Here is a 24,808-nt window from a genome sequence, read left to right on the forward strand (position 1 = left end):
GAGCCACACGATATGTAGCCCGCCGTCCACTCCTCTGGCAACCAACCACCCCCTAGCGTAGCCATGGCAGTTATATTAGTGGCTAATGGCTAACCGGTAACAGCTGATGGCCACCCAGCCACAGCAGACGGCCATCTGATTACAGCTGATGGCCATTTGATAATTGAGCCAGCACCTTCCCAAGTGAGGCCAAGAGCCTGGAAACTGCTCTCTGGGACTCTGTCCCCACACCCCAATAGAAATGTTTTTCAATATTTAATTTTAGCTAACAAACACAAATGAAAAAAGATAGCATTTTAAACCCCCCCCCCCCCATGTTGGGTAAAGTGTTTTTTTAAATGATAATACCCAATAGTAGTATGGAAAAGGGACAAAACCCAGCATTCTTAGTGGTATAGCAATTGGCACAATTTCTTCAGAGAGCAATTCAACAATACGTATCAAAAGCCTCCAAATTACTCATAACCTTTGGCAAAGTAATCCATATGTAAGAAAGTTTTTTGTAATAATCACCCCAATCAGAACAAAGGTGCAGACTGCAATGCACCCAGTGTGATCTGGCTGTCATGCAGGGCAGCCTGTGGGATCTCTGCTCCCGCTCCCCACATAAGAACGCAGGATATGGTGAGGCCAACAAGGAACACCCACGGAGCCATAGGTAGGGAAGTCATACTACTATATTCTCGCTGGCGGCTGGGCTGGAGACACAGGAAGCAGGAGCCACACTGTCCGCAACCCTCACTGCTCCGCTTGCAGGCTCAGCCACCATCGTCTTGCTAGCCCCCATTCTCCTGCTAGCGTAGCCACGGCAGTTATATTAGTGGCCAATGGCTCACTGGTTACAGCTGACGGCCAACTAGCCACAGCTGATGGCCATCCAATCACAGTTGATGGCCATTTACTACCTGAGCCAGCCCCTTTCTATGTGAGGCCGAGAGCCTGGAAACTGCTTTCTGGAGCTTTGTCCCCACACTGGCACAGTTTAGTAAGCCTCTGACTAGGCTCACCAGTGGTGGTGAGTGTGACCTGAGCAGGTGTGTGGGGGGGGGTCCCTCGGCAGGTGCTTGGAACACCCAGGACAGCTGACACTAAGCAGTCAGTGCTGTCTGGTTTGTGGACGAGCCTGGAAACCAGGAAGCTAGCACTGAGGAACCATGCTTTGCTGCCATCTAGTGCTCCCCAGGTAATCGCACCCAGCTGGGGGAGGAAAACTGTCGCCTCCACGAAGTAGTAACTTAGCACCAACGGGCCCTCTTCTCTATTTTTATTTAACAAACAGTAATAAAGCATTTACTATGTTCCAGGCATTGTACGCAGCATTTACTAGCATTCCCTCTGAATCCTTGTAACAGTCCTACGAAACAGGTAGTTTTATCATTCTCATTTTACAAAGGAGGGAACTCACGTAGACATTCAGTGACTCGTCCAAGGTCACACAGCTACTACTGGCTAAGTCCAGGATTAGAACAAGTGGCAGACTGTTCCACAGACAGCACCAGCATCTGTGCTCTGAACCACCTCCTTCGTGAGAGTCACAGGTCTGTGTGACACTGACGGCGCTCAGAGAGAACCTCACAGCCCACACAATCTTCCCCCTCAACCCCAGCACATCTGACCCAAATAAGTTCACAAAGAGACTGAGTTCACCCCTGCCTTATAGGCAGTCTAAGCTGAGTCAGGGACAAACACTGGCCCAGGATAGATCCAGTGGATTTTTTAAAAAATTCTTATTTGTAAAATATTTCATACTATATCCACCAAGATATAAGGAATAACATAACAAATACTCAGCACCCACCAGCAGCTTTAAAAATAGTGTTTACATTCTATGTCAACTATAACTTAATATATATGTAGTCACAGGAAATGGAGTACAGCATAGGGAATAGAGTCAATGGAATTTTGTAATAGATATATACAATGTCAGAGGGGCAATAGATTGGGGGAGGGGTTATCACTGTGAGGGGTGAAACATCTAACTAGTACGTTCTTTTGTACATCTGAAACTAATAATAAAAATAAATAAATAAAAAGGAAAAAATAAAATAAAGGAAAAAGAAAAAAACAGTGTTTACCCTAATGGTGCATCAGTGATGAGTTTCCACCCTCACAGTTCGATGGCTTGTTTTTTGCCATTGAATTAACACATGTGGGATACCATCTGGGTTATAAATGCAATGCGACTCTTACAGCAATTCTTTTCCTTCCTAATAAACAGTCCTCCCCTGATTACAGTTGATTGTATCCTGCTGGAGACATCTGCAGTTTAGGTAACAAAGCAGTTGCTTCACAGTGGAGCTGAGAAAGCTTCTTCATTATTGGTTATGGTCTAGGAAAGTAGTGGCTCCCAACCAAAGCTGTGAGCCCCAGGCTCTGAGGAGTCATGGAAGGAATGGGAGGTCACGTGCTTAGCTAGCATTCTTTGTACACCAGTTATTCACCTCAGACCCACTGACTGCTTAGCAAATTCATGAAAGTTCTGGAGTCACATGCAAAGCTTCATGTGAGTGCCTTTTTCCTCTAGGGAAAGGAGACATTCCATCTCTTTTGTCAGAGTCTCAAAGAGGTCTGAGACCTTCCAAAAGGGTTAAGAATCTTTCCTATAGAAGAGGGGTTGGCAAATGGCCTACAGGCCAAATTAAGCAGTGCTTGCTTTTGTACAACCCACAAGCTATAAGAATGGAATTTTTATATTTCACATGGTTAAAAAAAAATATTTCATGACGTGAAAATTATATGAAATTCAAACTTGTGTCCATAAATAAAGTTTTGTTGGAACACAAACAAATTATATATATTTATATATTGTCATGGCTGCCTTGACACTGTAAGAACAGAGTTAAATGGTTGCAACAGAAATGCAAAGCCTAAAATATTTACTATCTGGCCCTTTTCTGAAAAAGTTTACTGACTAGATGGGAGTAGATAATACATCTTGTATACCTCTAGTTTTCACTTGTACGTAGATGCTATCATGATTCATAAAGTACACATTGTCGTGCAGGGCGGCCTGCGGGGCCTCTGGTCTTACCCCCCACATAAGAACGCAGGACATGGTGAGGCCAAAAAGGACCTCCCATGCAGCGATAGATAGGGGAGTCACACCACTATATTCTCTCTGGCAGCCGGGAGACACAGGCAGTAGTAGCCACATGATCCACAGTCCGCCATTCACTTCTCTGCCTACCAACCAACCAACCAATCAACGCAGTCCCAGTTACATCAGTAGCCAATTGGCTAACCGGTTACAGCTGATGGCCAACCAATCACAGTTGATCGTCATTCGCTATCCCAGCCAGCACCTCCACACGCGAGGCTGAGAGCCTGGAAGCTGCTCTCCGGGACTCTGTCCCCACAACATTCATTTAAATATATTATTAATATAGTGCACATTAGTCATTGGAACCCTCTTACTGCATGTGAGGAATTCCCACCACTTGAGTCTTGCTGGGAGAGTCGGCCTCCCCATATAGAAGGCCACGTTCTTTGTCCCTTCTCCCTGGTAGCCAGGACATGGAGATGTTACCTGGGATCAGCCCATTAGAGACCCACCTAGGACTTTGAGGCTGGAGTGAGTCACACAAAGCAGTAGGGATTGAGATCATTGTGGCAGCAGTGGAGACCGCGGCATTACATCTAACTTCCAAGTGCAGCAGGGCCAGCAGGATGGGGGCACGTGCAGCTGAGACCTGTTTCAGGTTGCACATCAGTGGTCTCCTCACTGGACAGTCCCTCGGGTATGGTTTTGTCTTTGGTCCTGGCTGTCTAGCTTCCATGTTTACCTGGCCAGGACAAGTTCAGGCACTAGATGAGACTGAGCCTGCATCACTCACTGCCTGCAGCAAGAGAGGGGCTGAAAACAGAGACCCCGTAAGTACGAACTCCAGGAAGACAGTGGCTGATCCATCTTTGTATCCTCAGCCCCTAAGATAATGCCTGATACTTGAAAGGTGCTCACTGAATATCTGTTGATGAGCACACCAATGAGTAAATATATGACTTGGAGAAAGCATCCACTAGGGATTTCTGATTTCAATACTCTGGCTACCTGAAACTGGTAATGAGAGTCTCAAGTATCAGGGTTTCATGAGAAGCGGATGTAAAGACAGCCCTGCTCTTTACATATATATCCTATATATAAGTCCTATATATAGCTTCCTGGGTATCCCAGACCATCAGGGCTCCAGTGATGAGAAATGGTCAGAACTTGAGGATTAGTGTGAATTTGACCTTGGGCTATGAACCCCAGTGCCCCCTCAGATAATGCCTTCATTCATATCTTAGAGGGCAGCTGGTCAAAAAGCATGTGTGTTTGCACGTGTGCACGGGGTGGGAGAATATGGAACAGTGCGTACACCAGGTACACTAGCTCTTGCCCTGGCCCTGCATTGCAGACAGCTGTAAAGTAAGAAACTCAGTGTGGGCGCTAAGGACCTTGCTGGGTGGGTTTGTAATGTAGAAAGAAGTGCTTACGTGGTAAGTAAAGATCAGCAACATCTCATTACTTCTGGGTCTATTTATGTATGGTAGGTGACAGAGTTTTAAGATCTGGAGGAAAGAGAGGAGTCAATGAGAACCCTGTTTCCCCAAAAATAAGACTTAACCGGATGATCAGCTCTAATGTATCTTTTGGAGCAAAAATTAATTTAAGACCCAGTCTTATTTTACTGTAATATAAAACTGGGTCTTTAATATAATAAATATAACATATAATGTAATATAAAATATAAAATATAATACCGGTCTTATATTAATTTTTGCTCCAAAAGAAGCATTAGAGCTGATTGTCTGGCTAGGTCTTATTTTCGGGGAAACATGGAACTTTTAAAGCAGAAGATCAGGAATCAATAGTGACATTTCCCCAAAGCTAGTGCTCCAATGCCACAACGTCTGTGGTTTGATAGCAGAATTTTTAATCATCTCCAGAGAGGGAGAAGACGGGGATAAAGCTGTGCTGAGACATTCCCACAGTGCAGAGCCGTAGCAGAAGTCAAGATGGCTTAACAGGATTTTTTTTTTTTAAATATTTTTATTGGGGAAGGGGAACAGGACTTTATTGGGGAACAGTGTGTACTTCCAGGCTTTTTTTTTTTTTTTTCCAAGTCAAGTTGTTGTCCTTTAAATCTTAGATGTGGAGGGTGCCGTTCGGCTTCAAGTTGTCCTTTCACTCTTTGTCTTAACAGGATTTTTATAACCAGTATGTGGTATAAGAATTACAAGGTGTGATCAAACAAATACGGTGAATGCTTAAATTAAAAAAAATTTATTACAGTAAAAGACACATTGTCATTAGTCCTCCTCAAAATACTCCCCTTCACTTTAAACACACTTATCCCATTGTTCTTGCCACTTTCTAAAGCAGTTCTGGAAGTCCTCTTTCGTGAGTGTCTTTAGTTGCGTTGTCGTGGCTGCCTCTGTCCTGAATCATTTTGACTATGGGGCAGAGCCAGAAATCACCCGGTGCCAGATCCAGTGAATAAGGTGGATGAGGACACAGTAATGGTTTTATTTGACAGAAACTGCTGTACCAGAAGCAATGTGTGACATGGAGGATGAAACCGTTTGCCCCTTTTTGAGGCCATTTTCTATGTACATCGTTTTGTGTTTTTTTTTAATTTATTGGGGTGACAATTGTTAGTGAAATTACACAGATTTCAGGTGTACAATTCTGTATTGTATCATCTATAAATCCCACTGTGTTCACCACCCAGAGTCAGTTCTCCTTCCATCACCAAATATTTGATACATCTTTTCTTAAACTCCAATAAGCCCTTATAATATTCAGAGTTCACCTTTCCTGGGTACAAACTCAGCTCGCACAGTTCCATCGAGGTCAAGAAATACAATTAACATGACTTTGATGTTATTCATATTTGTAGAAAATGGCCTGAGAAATGGGCAGTTTTATCCTCCATCATGACAATGCTCCATGTCACACATTGCTTCTGGTACAGCAATTTCTGTCACATAAAACCATTACTGTGTCCTCATCCACCTTATTCACTGGATGTGGCACCGTGTGATTTCTGGCTCTTCCCCATAGTCAAAATGATTCAGGACAGAGGCAGCCACGACAACGCAACTAAAGATACTCGCAAAAGAGGACTTCCAGAACTGCCTTAGAAAGTGGCAAGAACAATGGGATAAGTGTGTTCAAAGTAAAGGGGAGTATTTTGAGGAGGATTAATGGCAACGTGTCTTTTACTGTAAGTTTTTATTTAAACATTCACCAAAGTTTTTTATCACACCTCGTAGTTTTATTTTTGTCCCCCACTATCATTTGAAACTTTGTTATAGAGATATGATCTTCCTCTGTCCATTGGTAAAGACATGATTTCTGTTAGTCTTCCTGTCACTTTTAATTATGTAACCTCATCAAGTCAAAGTATCTAGTCACATCTATTAGCCAACACTACAAACTTGGCATTAAATCTTATGCTAATTTGAGCTTGCTTTAGGCCTAAAACCTATAGCTGAGCAATGGGATGGAGTCCTTTGCTCTCTCCTTTCCTCAACTCACCCACTTGCTAGCTTTTCTACTACGGCCTCAGAAGCTGAGGGAGAAGCTCTGGAGACAGAGCAGTTCTTACTTACCTGGTTGGCCCTGTGCTCTGGGCCTGCCTGGTGTTAAAGCTGGCTTTTTCTTGGGTTGACAGTTTCATGAGCTAACCAGAGGTTCCCACTGTGCCCCTTGCCCGTTAGATGCCTCTCCATCCGGTCTGCTCACTTGCTGTCCTCTCCTCAGTCCTCGGGCACCAGGCAGTTCATGTCTAGGCCTTTCTGCTGAGGTGTCTTTGGCTTTGCTGATGGTCTGTTGGACAAAGTCAACAAACCCCACAGTACGGTCCGTGAGAAAAATTCATGCATCTCTTGCCACAAGGACGCAGCTAGCTTTGCCTTTCTTTTGCCCTCTAGATTTCTTAGGCAGGAGTCAGATAACAGCCTTCGCTAGCCCACTCCTGCTGTCTTTCTCAGGCCTGGGTCAGGCACCAGTTTTCTGGGTCTTCCAACTGCAGAGAACACATTTCCAAACTCTCTTGAGTTGTCCCCTTGAAATTCCCCTCAGCAGACATTGGTGAAGGTGTCACTTCCCTACCCTTCTGCCAAAAGGGGATGCGAAAACTCAGCACAGCAATAGCTTTATCCAAAGAAATCTCTTCATCAATCTTATCAAATCCTCTGTTCTCTCAAAACTTATATTCTTTAAGTAGTAAAGGAATTCAAGAGCTATAAAACAAGATTTCCTGTTTCCCCCTTTGTATCCTTAATAAAATTTGAGGCAGAAGAGTTCCATTTTTATAACCTGTATATTAGTTACTTATTGCTGCGTTAACAAACTACCCCAAAACCTAGTGGTGTAAACAATAAACTTTTATTATTGGTCACAGCTTCTCTGGGTCAGAAATTCAAGAGTGGCTTAGCTAGGTAATTCTGGCTCAGGGTCTCGTGAGATTCCAGTCCAAGATAGAAGATTGCTTCGAACATGGTTCCAACCTGGTTCACTTCCAACATGGTTCCAAAATGGTTCACTCACAGTTTATAAGTTGGTGCTGGTTGTTGGTGGAAGGCCTCAATTCTTCTCCATGTGGAATTCTCCACAGAGGTGCTCCAGTGTTCTCATGACATGGCAGCTGGATTTCCACAGAATGAGCAATCCAATAGATCAAGGTGAAAGCAGCAACACCTTTTACGATCTAGCCTCAGAAGTCACACACTGTCACCTCTGATTCTTTAATAGTCATACCAACCAGCTCAAACTCAATATGGAAGAAAACTATGTAATGGCACGAATTGAGGATTATCAAGGGTCATCGGGGAGGCTGCCTACCACACCCTGTTACACTTCAAATGATCAAACAAACTGAACAAAGTACACATAAAGAGACCATTTAGATTGTTTTAATCAAAACATCTTTGGGGACTTCTTGATCTTCAAAATTATACATATCATCTGGCCCTCTGTACATCAATTCCTTATCTATAAATGGGTCCAGGACTCTCCTTGAAGGAAGGCAGGGCCTAGGGCTAACCTTAAGGGTTCTTTTTGGTTCTCAGATCTCTAATTCTAACTAATCAGAAAATAAAGTTTTAGAAATATATTTCAGAGTTGACATTGACACTGAAATTTACAATTCAATAAGAAACATTCTAAGGTGTGTCATTATAAGAATCATCTCTGTTTTATTTATTTTACAGAGTAATGATTTAAATTGAATACATTTGGGCCTGGTAAATATTTGACATGAAAAGTAGTTGTATCAGAATGGGCATCAGAAAAATAGCAATTCATATTACACGTAACAACTAGAAAATATTTTCTTGTCTGATCATTTAAGTGTTATAAATCCTGAGGATGTTATACACTGAACATTCTAGGTACTACCTTATAATTTTAAATCTTGCTTGGAAATCATCCTTTAAAAAAATGCTTTGAGGTACAAATCCCCTATGTATTAAACATGAGTCTTTCATATTTTATAAAGAGCTTAAACAACTACATCAAATAATTATAGTTCAGTGGCTCTTAAAACAGCTATTAGTCAGGTTCAAGGACACACTGTTCCACAATTTCCCGTAAGTTGGGGTTCTCCATTGCAGCTGCCACTCGCTCTTTGTCATTTATCTGCTTGTTGACTGCAAAACACACAGAAAAAAGTTAGCAGAAAAAACTGCATCAGTATATGACAACAGACACTATTTTATTAGCCTGCTAAAACAGAAAATTTAACTCCTTGAGAACTTAAAGCTAGTTTTGGCTAATTATTCGTAAGTTCTGGAAGAGAGACATAAAGAGAAAAATATTCCCTATAATTCTACTACTTTACCACAACTATTTTCATTTCTTTCTTTTCAGTCTGGCCATATACATATTTCCATATAGTTATGTTCAGAGTTCAGAGTAAACACAATTTTGAAAACTGTTCTTTTCCCCCCTTAAGCCTATTTTTTAAACAGTAGGGTTATTTAACACAGCAAAAATTATAAGTGTTCTAAATTAATTATGAAGGCTATGCCACAGTGAGTACCTTTAAACATATAGCCTCCTTTTTTGGAAACATTCTTAAAAGTGGGATTATTAGATCAGAGGATATAAATATCTTTATGGTTTGATTCATATCATTGAATTACTTCTTAATATTTTTTACCAATTTATATTCTCAACAGCAATACATGAGCTATCGGTTTGCCAAAAATACCCGGTATTAAATAGAAACAAATACACGTACACACACATAAAAGAGGAAGTGAAAAATGGCTCCAATTATTGTTGTAATTTGCAATTTATTCACAGTCAGATAACATTTTCCCATGTTTATTTATTAGTTCTTGTTGTGTGAATTTTCTGTTCACGTCTCTTTCTATTAATCTGCTGAGTCTTTTTTTTTTTAAAACCAGTTTGCATGGATCTTCACATAATGAAGGTACTGGCCCATATCTGTTGCCTATAATTTGCTAAAAGCACTCCTGATGGAAAAGTTCAAAAGAGAGATGTTCATGTTTTTAATGTGGGCTAACTTTTCTGGGATCCTGCTAAAATGTCACATGTAGAAAACATATATATTCCCACATAAACAATTTTAATTCTTTGTTTCTTCCTACTATGATGTAGGCTCCACAACGGCAAGGCTGTATCTCAAAGGTCAAATTGCCTACATAAAAAAAGCACTCAATAAATACTTAGTAAATGAAAAATCCAGAATAAGGCTTAATATTAATACTATGGTGTTATAAAATCCTATAATTAAGAGGAGTTTCAAAAATATAACAAGAGTGGATTTAGGGTACCTGAACTCTTATATTCTTTAAATTAAGTGGTAGAAGTCATGAGTTTACGGGATTTGAATAAATTTAACCCATGAGGAGTAAAATAATCTACATATTGGGAATTGTCAAAAGAGGACATGGTTTTGGTAGGTTACATGACAATATCTAAAAAGTGTTCTGGATGGGCTGTTCCTCTGAAAGCAATGGGCTTCGCTCTCTGCAGCTCTTTTCTATGTTCGTGTTTTCCTGCACCTCTTCCTTCGTGTGTTTTTCTGAGTCACTGTCTTCCTCTGTGTGTCTGTCTTATTGTTACTCTGACTCTATTACTGTCCCTTTCTTCCCCTCATCTGCTGACTTTTTCCAAGTTTTCAATTAGCTAGCAATGAAAGCTAAGTACAACATGCACTTTGAATGTATTTCTCATTATTTGCACTCTATCATTTGTAAATAAAATGCTATTCTGTTTTTAATGTAACACATAGGTTATGGGAACATTTTGTCTTTTGCTTTCCCAAACTCCACCTCTCTGCTAGTTTTAAGTGGCTTCCAATTGACTTCTCTCTGTAGGCCAGAGAGCCTCTGTATAAAAAAGGTTTCCCACTCCTATTTTAATACATTAATTCACAAAGACAACACCTACCCCAAGATTCCCTAAAGCTTTACTTGCTAGATCTTCAATTTCAATTTCAAGTACACAGTTCTCTGTTCCACCACCAAGGAAAAGAACTGAGTCCTCGTTAGAGCTTATAAATCAAAGTTCTTAGAGCTGGATATTCTTTATCGATGTGTAGCCACTGACCTAGTCAGTCAATATCCACAAGGTCTAACTCTAATTCACCTCGAATCCTACTGAAAAAATACTTCCTTGAAATGCCTAGGTTTCCCCACCTCAAGGAAGAGTTAATAACTGATTTTGCACTTTTTTGCAAATGATCCAGTAGCTATTTGGCTGGCAGAATAACCTGGTCTCCAAGTGCCATCTGAAGTTGTTTTTAAATAAAAGTTCATAATTCACTTACTGTCTTCCTCTGTTGAGTGGGTTCCTTCAGAAATGTAGATTTCCAACTAGAATGAAAAAATATTAAAAGCGAAACATTTAGAGTATTCTATGATGATGAGTGGGTGGAAATGTACCATGGACTCAGGGGTGCACAGATGAAAGCCCAAAGATCCTGCTTGTACCATGAAAGACTTCGGGACAAATCCCTTAGAGTCTTCTCTAAAACAAGTGCTGAAATGAGTACGATTTTTAATTGTGGTCACCTGGGAAACTTCTATAGAGGGTATTCCATTATTCTTTTATGACTACAAACTAATACAATTTTACAGAAATGCGATCTCATACATTTTACTCATGCATATCTCTCCCCTGTACTCTATTGCTTCCTCCTAAATCAGTATCTAAACTTCTTCCCTGCTCCACGCCGCAAGAAAGCTACATAAATAATGTAGTGTAGTTTCTTCCATATTTTTCTCTATACTCCCATAATCTAACACAGATTTCACATACACACACACACCCCTAGACTGGATGCCTGTTTTACAAAAGTGGGATCACAGTATAGTTTTCAGTATCCTCCTTTTCTCATCCACGTTTATCTTGATAAATTTATGCTCAGGTGTAACATTGGTTAAGCTAGCCCCTTGGTCCTGTAGCACATGCTCCCTCAGATTAGCTACCCTCGAAGAACAGAGCTTTTGAGACAAACCTACAAACCTTTGCAAATCCTGTGGTAAATAAATCATGCTATATAATAAAGAAATGTTTACTTTCCAGAGAACATTGGAGCATATGAACTAATTCTTATATACTTATTTCACTACTGAGATAAATGTTCTTCATGAGAGGAAAAATCATAGCCTATTATGGTTAAAAGAGACCTTAGAGATCATCTACTTCTGTCTTTTTTAAAAGACAAAACACCGTATCAATTCCCCTAGTGGCACAGCTCTAACTCTTTCTCTAGACAACAAAGTAACAGGTATAAAATCACTCCATATTCATTTACTTTGGTTTAAAATTATGCATGACTCATAATTCTGAAAAATGGTAAATAAAGGGGAAGAGTTAAGCATTTACCCTGTTATTCCTATAAGAACTATGCCTCAGGGTAACCAAACAGTTGGTTTGGTACCTTGAAGGCATAAAAATGCTAATTTGACAGGTTTCTTATGGCCCTTTTTAGGTGACTCTTACTTGGTTTTAAGACTTTGCACATGAAAAATGCTCAACATTATTAGCCATCAGGGAAATGCAAATCAAAACCACAATGAGATATCACTTCAAACCCATTAGGATGGCTATAATGAAAAAGATAGACAATAATAAGTGTTGGCGAGGATGTGGAGAAATCAGAACTCGTACACTGCTGGTGGGAATGTAAAATGGTGGAACAGCTGTGGAAAACAGTCTAGGAGCTCCTCAAAAGATTAAATATAGTTACCATTCGATCCAGCAATTTTACTGCTAGGTGGAAGAGAAATAAAAACTCGTGCCCACACAAAAATTTGTACACAAATGTTCATAGCAGCATTTTTCGTAACAGATAAGAAGTGGAAATAACCCAAATGTCTATCAACTGATAAATGTATAAATAAAATATGGTATACCCACAGAATGGAAAGGAATGAAATACTGATATATGTTACAACAAGGATAAATTCTGAAAATGTTATTCTAAGAGAATCAGTCGTGAAAGACCACAAATTGTACAATTCCATTTAAATGAAATGTCCATTAGGAAGTACAAATTGGTAAGCCATAAAATAGTCACAGGGATGTGAAATATAGTATCGGGAATGTAGCCAACAATGTAAAAACTACGTATGGTGTCAGATGGGTATTAAGACTTACGGGGGGATCACTTCATAAATTATATAAATGCCAAACCATTGTGCTGTACACCTGAAACTAATATAAAATAATACTAATGTCAACTATAATTAAATATATATATATAGTCACGATGTAAAATACAGCATAAGGAATGTAATCAATGGTATTGTAATAGCTATGTATGGGGTCAGACGGGTAATAGTAGACTTGTTGGGGTTATCACTGTGAGGGGTGTAAATGTCTAATCACTGTGTTGTTTTGTACACCTAAAACTAATTCTAAAACATAAAATAAATAAGTAAAACATCCAGATTAGGCAAATCTATAAAGACAAAGAGTAGATCAGTGGTTGCCTAGGAATGGGGGAGGGTTTGGGAGAGATGGGGAATGACTGCTATCCATATGGGGTTTCTTATTGGGATGATAAAAATGTTCCAAAATTAATAGTAGTGATTTTGCACAATTTGGTGACTATACTTAAAATCATTAAATTGTGTACTTTAAATAGGTGAATTGTATGAATGTGATATGTGAATTACATCTCAATAAAGCTGTTATAAAACAACAAAGAACATCTTCCTTACCTTATGTTTAAATGGTAAACACCGCTGCAGTTTCACTCTTAAGCACAGTCCTATGGAAGAAAAAAAAAGCCTGAAGTATTCCTTCTTATTGGTTCTTGAAAAAGCATACAGCTGTGTCTAGGCATCTCTATACAGTACAGAAGCTGAAAACAGCTTTGGCTCAATCCATGGCATGTCTCCTTTGGGCCTCACACCATACCTGCAACTTTAATATAGCTAGAGTCTTACATATTCCTCATGACAACCCAGTGAGCTAGGTATTATCAACCCCACTCTACAAATTATGAAACAAAGTCATAATGTAACTTGCCCAAGGTCACTGAGCTTGTAAAGTGGCAGAGTAGGGAATGGAACACAAGACCACTGCAACGCCAGGTCCTTTCTACTACATGAATTTGCCTTCAACAAAGGTTAATTCACTCATTAAACTTTACTGAATGTCCACAACAGGCCATGCAAAAATTTAAAACCAAGTAAGAGTCACTTCAAAAGGACCACAAGAAACTTCTCAAAGTTGGAATCGTCTATAACTGCAAAGCACAAAGTTACCTCCCTAAAACAAGCTCTTCTGAAGTTCAATTTATCACTGCAATGCCAGGTCACAGTTCAGTAACTTTTTTTCTAGTTGAGACTTGTAAGAGACATTAGAACTGGGCTTGGAACAGACCCACCACACCAATGTTCCACTTCTCCCCCACCTCAAAATAAGGAACAAAATTTAAACGAAATCTACACCCTAGATGCAGAAAATAAATCAAACTGCTCTTATTATGAAGAGAAAGTGTTTCAATAATGAGTTTTGGCTTTGCAGGCTTTGATTTAGAGCAATTTGTTTCCTTTCCCAACTAATACTTAAGGACTTGTTATAAGGAACATTTTCTTAGTATTTTGGTTTGATTAAAAATAAATAATAATAACAAAACCCCAAACCATCCCAAAACAGCAAAATATAATTATTAGACTACCTATCTTTACGGGAGGTATGAAATTAATTTTCTTTTGGTCTTCTAAGTACCGTCAGGTTTTCTAACAGAATCGTTTGAAAAATTCCAGAATAGGAAAAAGGATTAGATAAGCTACAACGAGACTGGGTCTGACTTAAGAGTCTAGAACACAGTAATTCCATAATACATATTAGGGAACGCTAAAGAAAATATGTAATTTCTTTCAGAGGGTCTTCCTTTAGAGGATCTGCCTTAATGCCTAGAGAGTTCTTCTCTCCCCTCTGCCCTCACGTTGTTTCCTTAATTTGTTGCTTGTGTACCATCTGAGTATCCTCAGGTGTCCTAGTCATTGTTGGTAGGTGTTTTATCCATTAAGTAAATAGTAACTCTTACAATTCACGAAGCACTTTCTTAAGCATCCTAAAGAGAAGCAGTGTAGCATAATTGAGATACTTTGGGTTCAAAAGTGGCTCCACTGCACACTAGCTGTGTGACCCTGGGCAAATTACTTAATCTTTCTGGGCTTTAGTTTCCTATCACAGATACTTTGATTCCTTAATTAAAATTAGTAATTTTCAATAGAAGTATGAAATCTCGTCATACTGATGCCATTTCCTTATTAATAAATACTATAGTTTCTTCCAGGTTTCATTACTGTAAATTTACCACAAATGTTTTGTACATGCTTCTATTTTCTTCTATGGAATTATTTCCTTAATTCCTGGATCAAAGAGTAAAAACAAGTATTATAATAGTACCACTATATATAAGGCTGTTATGAGGAATAAATAAATTACTATACAATGTACTCAAAACAGTACTTGGCATACAATAAGTATCCAGTAAAAATCAGCTATTGCTATTTTATCATTTTCATTTTACAGCCAGGAACCAAGATAAGTGATTTGGTCAATAACACATAGCTAACAAGTAGCAGAGCTGGGAGCTGAATCTAGAACTTATCATTCCAAATCCTATGCCCTTCACGTTGGACCACACCGGCCTTCAGCCATTCTTGTCTGAACTAAGTCAACACAGATGACTATCAGCTGATTTCTCTGCCTTGCCCACTCATCCCCTTTGAGACTTCCCTGTCTTTGTAATTATTCACCAGGGTAACTCTGAGTAGGTGACAACCTAAGCAGTCAGGGTGGCACTATTACTCAGGTGCCTTTCCTTGCTTAGGTCTACTTGCTCATAAGAGATGCCTTCTAATACATCGGCCAGAAAGTGGGCTCTCCTCTTTGACTTTTCCAATCGTGTTGATTGAACACAATTACTACGGTACACTACTATACTCCCATGTAAAAAGCCAAGGGTCTTAACTGAAACCCGTATCAAAAGAGCCAAAAAAAGAGTGACAAAACTTTGTTCAAGTATACAGATCTGAAACATCAACAACAACCTAATTCTGGCACCATTACATGCATTTATTTGTATTTCATGTGCTCTCTCAATCTCTGTCCACATCAAGTTTTTCAATAACTGCAATCATAATATGTAAATTCAATTTATCATTCAAGCATTTTCATACATTTCTCACACAGATACTTTGATTCCTTGATTAAATTCATCATTTTCAATAGAATTATGGAATCCCGTCATATTGGTGTCATTTCCTTATTGATGGATACTATAGTTTCTTCCAGGTTTCATTACTATATATTTACCGTAAATGTTTTGTACATGCTACTATTTTCTTCTATGGGATTATTTCCTTAATTCCTGGGTCAAAGAGTAAAAACTTTTTATTAAGGATTTGCTAATATGTACCCACCTAAAGGCTAAAAATATTTATACCATATGATCTAATAATTCCACTTATAGGAATTTATCCTGAGGCAAAAATTAGAGACAAAGTTGTTTATCACAGTATTATTTATAATTGTGAAAGGCCAGAGGTAATCTAAATGGTTATAAAAATATGCTATATCGATGTGATTAGCACATAATCTACATGACCATATAATTGAAGAATATTTAATGAGAAATAAAAAACATTCTTCCTCTATTTCATGCTTTCTATTACTTAACCCTTACAATTTTGTAGATACCCTACTATCTCTATTTTACAGATAAGGAAACTGAGGCTCAGAAAGATTAAGTAACATGCCCAAGACCACAAAATGGCAGGCTGACATAGCTGGAATTTTAGCCCAGAGCACACAATCTTTTATTACAGCAGCTGATTTTTATTTTCTACTTTATGCTTTTGTGGCATTTCAAAATTCTTGCCAACAAACATGTTACTTTTATAATTGAAAAAATACAAAATAAATTTTACGTTTTTGAAAAATCAATTTGTAATACAGTACTCAATATGCTACCTCTTAACAATAAACGTCCAATTATTTATTAACAATAAAAAAAAAGAAAAATCAATTTGCTATAGGCTCTTAGAGAAGGGTAATGGACCGTCTATTTAAGTATTCTTATAGATCAAAATATGTTAAGACACCTCCTTTACATTAGGATAGTAGCAGTATTTTTGACATCTGCTAATTCATAAATTGTTCAATGACAAAAAATAAATATGAATTCAACAATGCTTTGTCTAGCATTGCAATTTTAATAACTACAGTAGTATCTATGGATTAATGGACCCTCGAGACGTGGCCCATATGCTGGGAACCACTAAAAGAGGGATGCCAGGTGAACAAGTGAGAAGAGAAAGACAGAAATCACAACAACAGTGAGAGCAATAATATATTTGCCTTTTCAATCCTTTTTATAAACTTGCCTATTTTAAAATAGGGAATATATTCCCGTGGTTCAAAAACTTAAAAAGAGGGCCGGCCCGGTGGCTCAGGTGGTTGGAGCTCTGTGCTCCTAACTCCGAAGGCTGTCGGTTCGATTCCCACATGGGCCAGTGGGCAGTCAACCACAAGGTTGCCAGTTCAATTCGAGTCCTGCAAGGGATGGTGGGCTCCGTCCCCTGCAACTAAGACTGAACACGGCACCTTGAGCTGAGCTGCTGCTAAGCTCCCAGATGGCTCGGTTGGAGCGCATCCTCTCAACAACAAGGTTGCTGGTTCAACTCCCGTAAGGGATGGTGGGCTGCACCCCCTGCAACTAGCAATGGCAACTGGACCTGGAGCTGAGCTGCGCCCTCCACAACTAAGACTGAAAGGACAACAACTTGAAGCTGAACGGCACCCTCCACAACTAAGATTGAAAGGACAACAACTTGACTTGGAAAAAAAATCCTGAAAGTACATACTGTTCCCCAATAAAGTCCTATTTTCCTTCCCCAGTAAAATCTTAAAACAAACAAACAAACAAACAAAAACCTTAAAAAGATATACAGTAAAGTCTGCCTCCTACCCTGGCCTCCATCTCACCAGTTCCCACCGCTACTCCCACTCATCCCCCATCACTGCTGCTCATTCTTCAGGTGTTCTTTATGCATATGCAATCAAATACAAATGTATATTTTTGCTTAATTTTACATAAATGTAGCACTATTATACTTGCTTTTATTTCCTAACAGTTTGTTAAAGAGCTCTTTCCGTATTAGTACATGGAGAGCTTCTCCATTCTTTTTTATAGTTGCATAGTATTCCATGGCTAACATACACCATCACTGATATTTAATCAATCTCCTACTGATAAACATTTGATTTAAAATAAACTTCCTTTATCTTCTTTATAACAAAGTATATAACAGATATATACCTATAGACGTCTATTGTATATCCTACTGCTAACTAATCCAAAATACTGGGAATGCAGCCCCTCAAATAGAAAACTACCTCAAAAAATACCCTCCCACCAGGACTTGTGCCCATACTACACAGATGTCAACAGAACCGCTAAAAAGAGAAGATGGTGATGGCAATAGTGCTAGTCTGCCAGCAGCCATTCCAATCCCCAGAACTGAGAAGACGGCCCACACCCACTCTCCACTAATTGTAGGCATGTCCACCTAAGAGAAGCAGCATGATGTAACTGAGGGAGAAACACATTTGGGGTCAGGAGACCTGGGTTTGAGCCTCAGCTTCACCATTTCCTGGCGATTCAATTCTGGGCTTAAACTCTCTGAGCCTCAGGTTCCTTATCTGTAAAGTGAAGATAATACTAACCCTCTCCTAGGCTACTTGTGAGGACTACAGAAGATGAATGCAGTCGTCCCTGTGTATCCGCAGGGAGTTGGTTCCAGGCCCCCCGTGGATGCTCAAGTCCCTTACATCAGATAGCATGGTTTCTGCATATAACCTACGCACATCCTCCCGTTTAACTGAAACCATTTCTAGAGGACTTACAATGCCTAACACAATGTAAATGCTATGCTGTAAACAGTTGTTATACGGTATTGTTTAGGGAATAATGACAAGAAAAAACGTCTGTGCATGTTCAGTACAGACACAACCATCCTAGACCTAACTATGCAGTACACTACAGAACACTGTCACTTTTCTGTCCCCATATATTTTTGATCCCTGGTTGGTTGGCTCCGCAAGGCAGAACCCACGAATACAGGCCAAGTGTACATGAAAATATGCTATAAACCACAAAGTGTGACACACGCTACTAATTGTAATTTTGGACCAGTATCAGCTGGAATAATTTAGAATTAAATATATATGTAGATATAAAACTTTACCAATAAGAGTTGCCAAAGAGCAATGAGGTACTGTTGGCGTGAACCTGATAATAACCAAATAGTCCTCTTCATTTATCTCCTGAACCTCCACACAACTTTCCGTTACCACTTCCAGTTCTTCTAAGGTATTGGGCTTCTCCGGGTCTCGGATAGTTCGAATCAAATCTAAAAAAAAAATCACAGACAAGGTATTATATGAAAACATGAAAATTCTAAATACGGATGATTCTGCCAGCCCTAATCCAGATAGCCAGTGCTTCTTTTTGTTCAAGCAAATACTGTAGCAAATCTCCAGATTTCTGACAGAAATTGTTACTACTCAAAAAATTCCTTTTGAGAAAACTGTTCTCTTGGATTATCACTAGATCATATCCAGTTTCTTAGATCCAACATTGCAGGGAGAATACAAGAATGGGGAAAGTGTCATAGAAGCTCACGAGGAAGATATAACTTTTAGCTTGGGAGAACGTGATACCAGGATTTATGGAAGTGGAATCTGAATCAAACCTTTACGGACGGGTAACATTTCAATATTTAACATTTAAGGTCAAAGAAAGTGAAGAACTAGAAGTTTAGTTTGCCTGGAACCCAGCATAAATGAAGAATATAAGGGTTGGTGCAGACCACCAAGGAAGGGTCTTTTACAGTCAGCTGCAGGCAACGGGATGTCCTCAAGAGGTTTTGGAAAAGGAGTAACGTGGACAGCATTACACTGTCATCTGGTAACTCATCCAGCAGCTGGTAGACTCAGGACTAAAGAGCAGAGGCAGGGATACCAGCTGAAAAAGCTGGGCCTAGCTTTCTTTTCAACGAGGCGGCAAAGCAGCTTCCCCAGCAAATGCAGAGATGCAGATGTTTGTGAAGACCCTGATGGGCAAGACCATCACACGAGGTCGAGCCCAGGGACACCACTGAGAATGTCAACGCTAAAATCCAAGACAAAGAGGGCAACCCACCTGACCAGCAGCGTCTGCTTTTTGAGGTCAAACAGCTGGAGGATGGCCACACTCTCTGAGACTTTAATATCAAGAATCCACTCTGCACTTGGTGCTTCGTCTGTGGGGCAGTATCATTGAGCCTTCCCTCCACCACAACAGTGACAAGATGATTTGCCACAAGTGTTACTCTCACCTGCATCCCCATGCTGTCAACTGCCGCAAGAAGTGTGGCCATACCAACAACCTATGCCCCAAGAAGGTCAAATAGGCCTCTCTGCCACCTGCTCCACCCACAGGCCGCCTCCTGTCCCAACCCTTTGGCCCTGGGGCTTCAACAGTTTCCCTTTCATTGAGTGGAGAAGGAAGGAATGAAGGAAGGAAGGAAGGAAGGAAGAAAGAAGGAAGGAAGAAAGGGAAGAAAGAAGGAAGGAAGGAAGGAAAAAAGAGGGAAGGGAGAAAGAGAGAAAGAAGAAAAGCTGAGCCTTTGACAATGGTAACAGAGAGGAGGGGATAGACGAATAAGTAATGTCAGAAGCAGAATCAAGAGAATTTGACAACTGTTTAAGTGTAGAAGACAATGAAGGGGAGAAAAGGAACATGACTCAGATTCCAAGTGTGTCTGGAAGAACACTGACAGAATAAAACAAAAAAACAGAAAACACAGGAATAAATTTGAGTGGGAGCTGGAACAAATGGGTTCAATTTTATACGTGATGATTTTGTACTGCAGCATTAGGCTTAAGAGTACCAAAGCTAGAGTGGTGGCTGAACCCCTGAGCATCACAAAAAAGAATGAGTAGAACACTGGTTTTCAACATTGGCTGAACAATGGAATCACCAGGACTCCTTAAAACAAAAACTGATATCTGAGCCCTACACCCAGAGATTCTGATTTGATGTGAGTGTGGCCTGGGCATTAAGACTTTAAGAAATTTCTCAGGTTATTCTTATGTGTAGCCCAGTGTGAAAATCACAGATGTAAAGGGAAAGAGACCCTAGGATAGCTCTGTGGAAAGCACCTAATTTAGGAATCAGGAGAAAAAACAAAAAGCAGGGAAGGGAAGACAGGGGTGGTTAACGACATCAAATGCTGCAGAAAAATTCAGGTTGACAAGAACTACAACAGGTCTTTAACTAGTCACCCAAGAGATCACCTGTAAGAAAGCAGTTTTGGTAGAAGTTTTGGTGAAGGCAGAAGCCAGGTTGCAGGAGTGGGAACTGAAAACGTAGTCCTCGGACTTTGTCAGGGAAGGGCAGGGCAGAGAGAGAAAGGACAGAGAGAGAAAAAGCTACAATGACATGGTTAAGGGAAGCCTGGGTATGTTGTATAGCCCAAGGGAAAGGATCAGATAGAGAAAGAGAGGCGGAAAATTTAAGAAGGGGAGGCTGGTAAACTAAGCAGAAAAGAATGAGCCCAAGGATGTGGGAACCTGGGTTGGCCTTGGAGAGGAAAGATTTCGTCTTACTGAGGTTATAGAAAAAGATGCAGGAGGAGAATGGCAGAGAAACGAGTGGTGAAGTAGAAAGGAGAGAAGCAGAGGGAGTCCACACGGGTTGGCTTGATGTGCTGAAGCCTGAGATTTTGTTCTATTATTTATAGCACCCCTTCAATTAGAAATGCAGCTTGGAAAAACAAATCAATCAAATTTACCTTCTGTCCAGCAACTCCTGGGCTTATCGCTTGATTAGAAACAACTTGAAAACAGAGGCAGGAAAAAGAGGACATAGCTTCTCCTACACAAGCCTGTGTCATCATGGAGTTCAGGGAAACGGGTTTTTGAAAAGGAATTTGCTGCCCCTCATCCTAGGCTTTTTCTCTGTAAGGCTCATTTATACAGGCTGCATTATATTCTTTATATGCTACTTAACCCAGAAAAATCTCACCCATTATTAAACTTCTCTAGTCTTCTAGTGATTTGAGATTTGGCTTTTAGGAAGAAAGCAATGTTGCTGTTGCTCTCCTCACATTACTCCCCTGAATAAAATTCTTCTATAGCTCTGCAATGACATTAAATTTTTCATTTATATTTAAACCTTCAGTATCCAATTCCAACCTGCTTTCTAAAACAATTTTTGATCATACCACTTTTAACCACAAACCTGTAGCCCTGCCTATTGCCATTCCCTAAAGATGCTATTTTCTCACCTCCATACTTTTGCTCTACTTTTCTCTTTAGTATGCCCTCTACCCTCTATCTGTCCAGATCCTACTAATTCAACAAGACCCAACTCAAGTGATTCCTTCTAAAGTCTTTCCAGATCCCTCAATCAGAATTTTTATTTCTCCTTCCTCTGAATTTCTGTACCTTTCAAGTCTACAGGCTTCTACTGCCTATAATAAAGAAATGTTACGTATTTGTACATAGAGGTCCTCCTCAATGTAAGTTTGAAGGCAAGAATCATCTCTCTTCTAAAGTTGTATCACCGGTGCCCTGCTGTCACTAGATGCTACAGACAGAGGTCTGACAGGAAAAGAATGCATCTATGTGCTTCGTGGAGATCATTCCACTCATAACAATCATTTGGCTGGGGTTGACTACGTCCTGCCTCTAGCAAGAGAGGTAAACTACATAAGCTTCAAAGGTCTTTTCCATCCCTGGCTTCCTTCTCCTAGCCTATTATCCTTACCTGTATTATATTTGTAATCTTATGGTTATATCTCTTACGCACAGTCAGCAGGAATCTCTGAACGTTACTTAGATCCATTCTTTTTAGTTTTCAAAAACAGTACTACATTAAGTCCAAAAAAGGACAGTCACAGGCAATTGTGAAGCAGTGGAAAGTGCACTACGTTTGGAATCAGAAGACATGGGCTTCCGTATTTGCTGTTTCCTTACTGGCACCATGACCTCCAGGTAGTTGTGTAACCATTTTACACTTTTTGTTTCCTCATCTGTACAATGAAGATGGTCCCAGGGGGTAAAGAGAGAATAGTGTGTGTGTGTGTGTGTGTGTGTTTCTGTTCTTTTTTTGCACTCCAAGCTCGGCTCTGTTAAGAAGCCCTAGGTTCCAGGGCCGGCTACGAGGAGTCTATCCCGTCGTCTTCTCTCCAGGATCTCTGCCTATTAACTTTGCAGCAGAAGAAAGTGGTTGTGACCCTGGACCGGTCCTCAACTTGGCAGTCACACAGCAGTGCCCTCAACCGCGGCAGGAGGAGCGCGTGTCCAGGGATAGGAAAGAAAGACACTCAAGTCGCGCAACCAGGCCAGCTGTGCTTCCTACACAAGCATCCTACACACCCGCTGTGCCACTAGAACGTGGGGCAGACAAGGGAAAAGCAGGGTTTAAGACTTCCAGACTTGGCTTGACCCAGCTTAAGGAAGAGCCTGGGTCCTGGAAAGACCCACAATGCCGCGTAACTTAGGATCCTAACTTAGGATCCTGGAGAAAACGCTTCCCACGTTCCCGACGAGATCCCGCAAAAACCGGAGTGGCTACTCCCAGCCCGGAGGTGAGGCACTCGTTACCCCCCGCCTCCACGTATAACGCCAAATACTGCCCTGGGTAAAATTAATTACCATAAACTTCCAGCGCTTTCTCTTCCATGATCCGGGGCTGCCGGGCAGCTCCCCGCTCAAAAAGGCCCGAGAGCCACACGACTCTGCTCAGCATCCAGGACAGCAGCCCCGACATCCACTCCATGCTCACGCTCCGCCATCCCTGGCGACTGTCCCACCCGAGCCACCGTCTTTCAGCAGCCGGGCTCGCGATTTATCAACTTCCTGGTCTTCATAGGGGCCAACACAAACCTAAAGGTCCAGGGGAGCAGAAAATAGGCGGATCCGGACGCAGTAGCGCGGAGGATTTAGGGAAGGAGGCCGCAAGGACCACAAGTCCCAGCATGCTTTGCTTGGTTTCGGCGGGACTAGAGAAAAAAGATTCCTCGCGGAACGTGAGGCTCATTGCGTGCTGGGATATGTAGGAGGTTTTCTTCCGACGACAGGGAGCTGTATTCTGGGACTTGTAGTTTCCGCGGGGGAGAGGGGGGCGGTACTCTAACGGTTTGTTACCCGCCACTGATGGCCTCAGCTCCCTTGGATGAGCTAAAGATGAATCTTGAAGAGGTAGGGGAAAGGAGATCGTGATTTCTAGTCCTGGAGGAGCGTGCACCAAGCCGCTTCCACACAGTTTTCTTACTTCTTTGTCAGGCCGGAAGTGAGTTTCCGTTGAGATAAAACGGGAGGTCTTGGTAGCCCAGTGAGGATAGTTAGGCTGGCGGTGGGCGGGGCGGGGGGAGGGCTTTTTCGTTTTCTGGTCTCATAGGGACTCAGGACAGCACAACGCCCAGTAAAAAGGCTGAATATTTCTGCCAATCGTCTTCAAAGACAACTTAGAACGAGAGAGTTTTCCCTGTGTCCGGTGAATCCTACTGTGACATACTGGAGACAGCAATCCTAAAAAGAATGCCTTAAGTCCTCTAGTGTTCATGGCCATGATGGATGCCAATAACAAGGTTAATGGTGTTAGGTTTTTTTTATCCATCCCTCCAATCGATTCTCAAACATTTATTGGGTACTTAATTTGCCAGACTTAGACTATAGACGCCAAAGATACAAAGATAGGACACGGCCCCTCTCCTCCAGGGGCTCACGGACCTGTGAGGGAGCCAACTCCTGATGCAGAGGAATTTGCAGCTAAAAACAAACTCATTCTTTTGTCAAAGTTGAGGCCAAGTTTTATCTCCATTGAGAAGAAAGTCAGGATTATCTTGCAGAACGATCCCATGTCCCATTTATCTTTAAACTCTTGTTTAAAGATAAAGTTTTATCTAGCTGATTTATACTTGAGGCTTGCCAGACAAGCAAAGAATCATTTAGGTCCCAGGAAAATTTTGTTCAGCGTTTAATAATTTCCCTGCCATCTGTTCAACTTCACTTACTCCACAGCAATTGAGAGGATAATCCTAAGTTCCTTGCAACCACATTTAGGACACTGAGGTTTCACCTCCTTTGTGAGGCCTCCCGACTTCAACAAATAGAATCGATGATTTCTTTTAACTGGGCTCACACAGCACATTATAGCACTGAACGTGTTGAGTTGTCACTCTACATGACTGTACCTCAAGCACCTAATGGGCCAGGAGCTCCTTTATTTTTATATCTCAGATGCGTAGCGGGGTGCCAGGCACCATTCGATGC

At 40.7% G+C, this 24,808-nt stretch overlaps 1 protein-coding gene across 1 annotated transcript; it reads right to left on the minus strand.

Moving 5' to 3' along the window:
• Window positions 1-7,353: 7,353 nt before the first annotated feature.
• CIAO2A (cytosolic iron-sulfur assembly component 2A) lies at window positions 7,354-23,492 on the minus strand. Its single transcript, XM_081047526.1, has 5 exons — window positions 23,189-23,492; window positions 18,733-18,897; window positions 13,186-13,235; window positions 10,785-10,830; window positions 7,354-8,634 (listed from the first exon to the last, which is right to left on the minus strand). The coding sequence occupies exons 1-5, from the start codon at window positions 23,310-23,312 to the stop codon at window positions 8,537-8,539; spliced, it is 483 nt and encodes a 160-aa protein (XP_080903652.1). The 5' UTR covers window positions 23,313-23,492; the 3' UTR covers window positions 7,354-8,536.
• Window positions 23,493-24,808: the final 1,316 nt, after the last annotated feature.

This window comes from Rhinolophus hipposideros (assembly GCF_964194185.1).
Source record: "Rhinolophus hipposideros genome assembly, chromosome: 5".
Lineage (NCBI taxonomy): Eukaryota > Metazoa > Chordata > Mammalia > Chiroptera > Rhinolophidae > Rhinolophus > Rhinolophus hipposideros.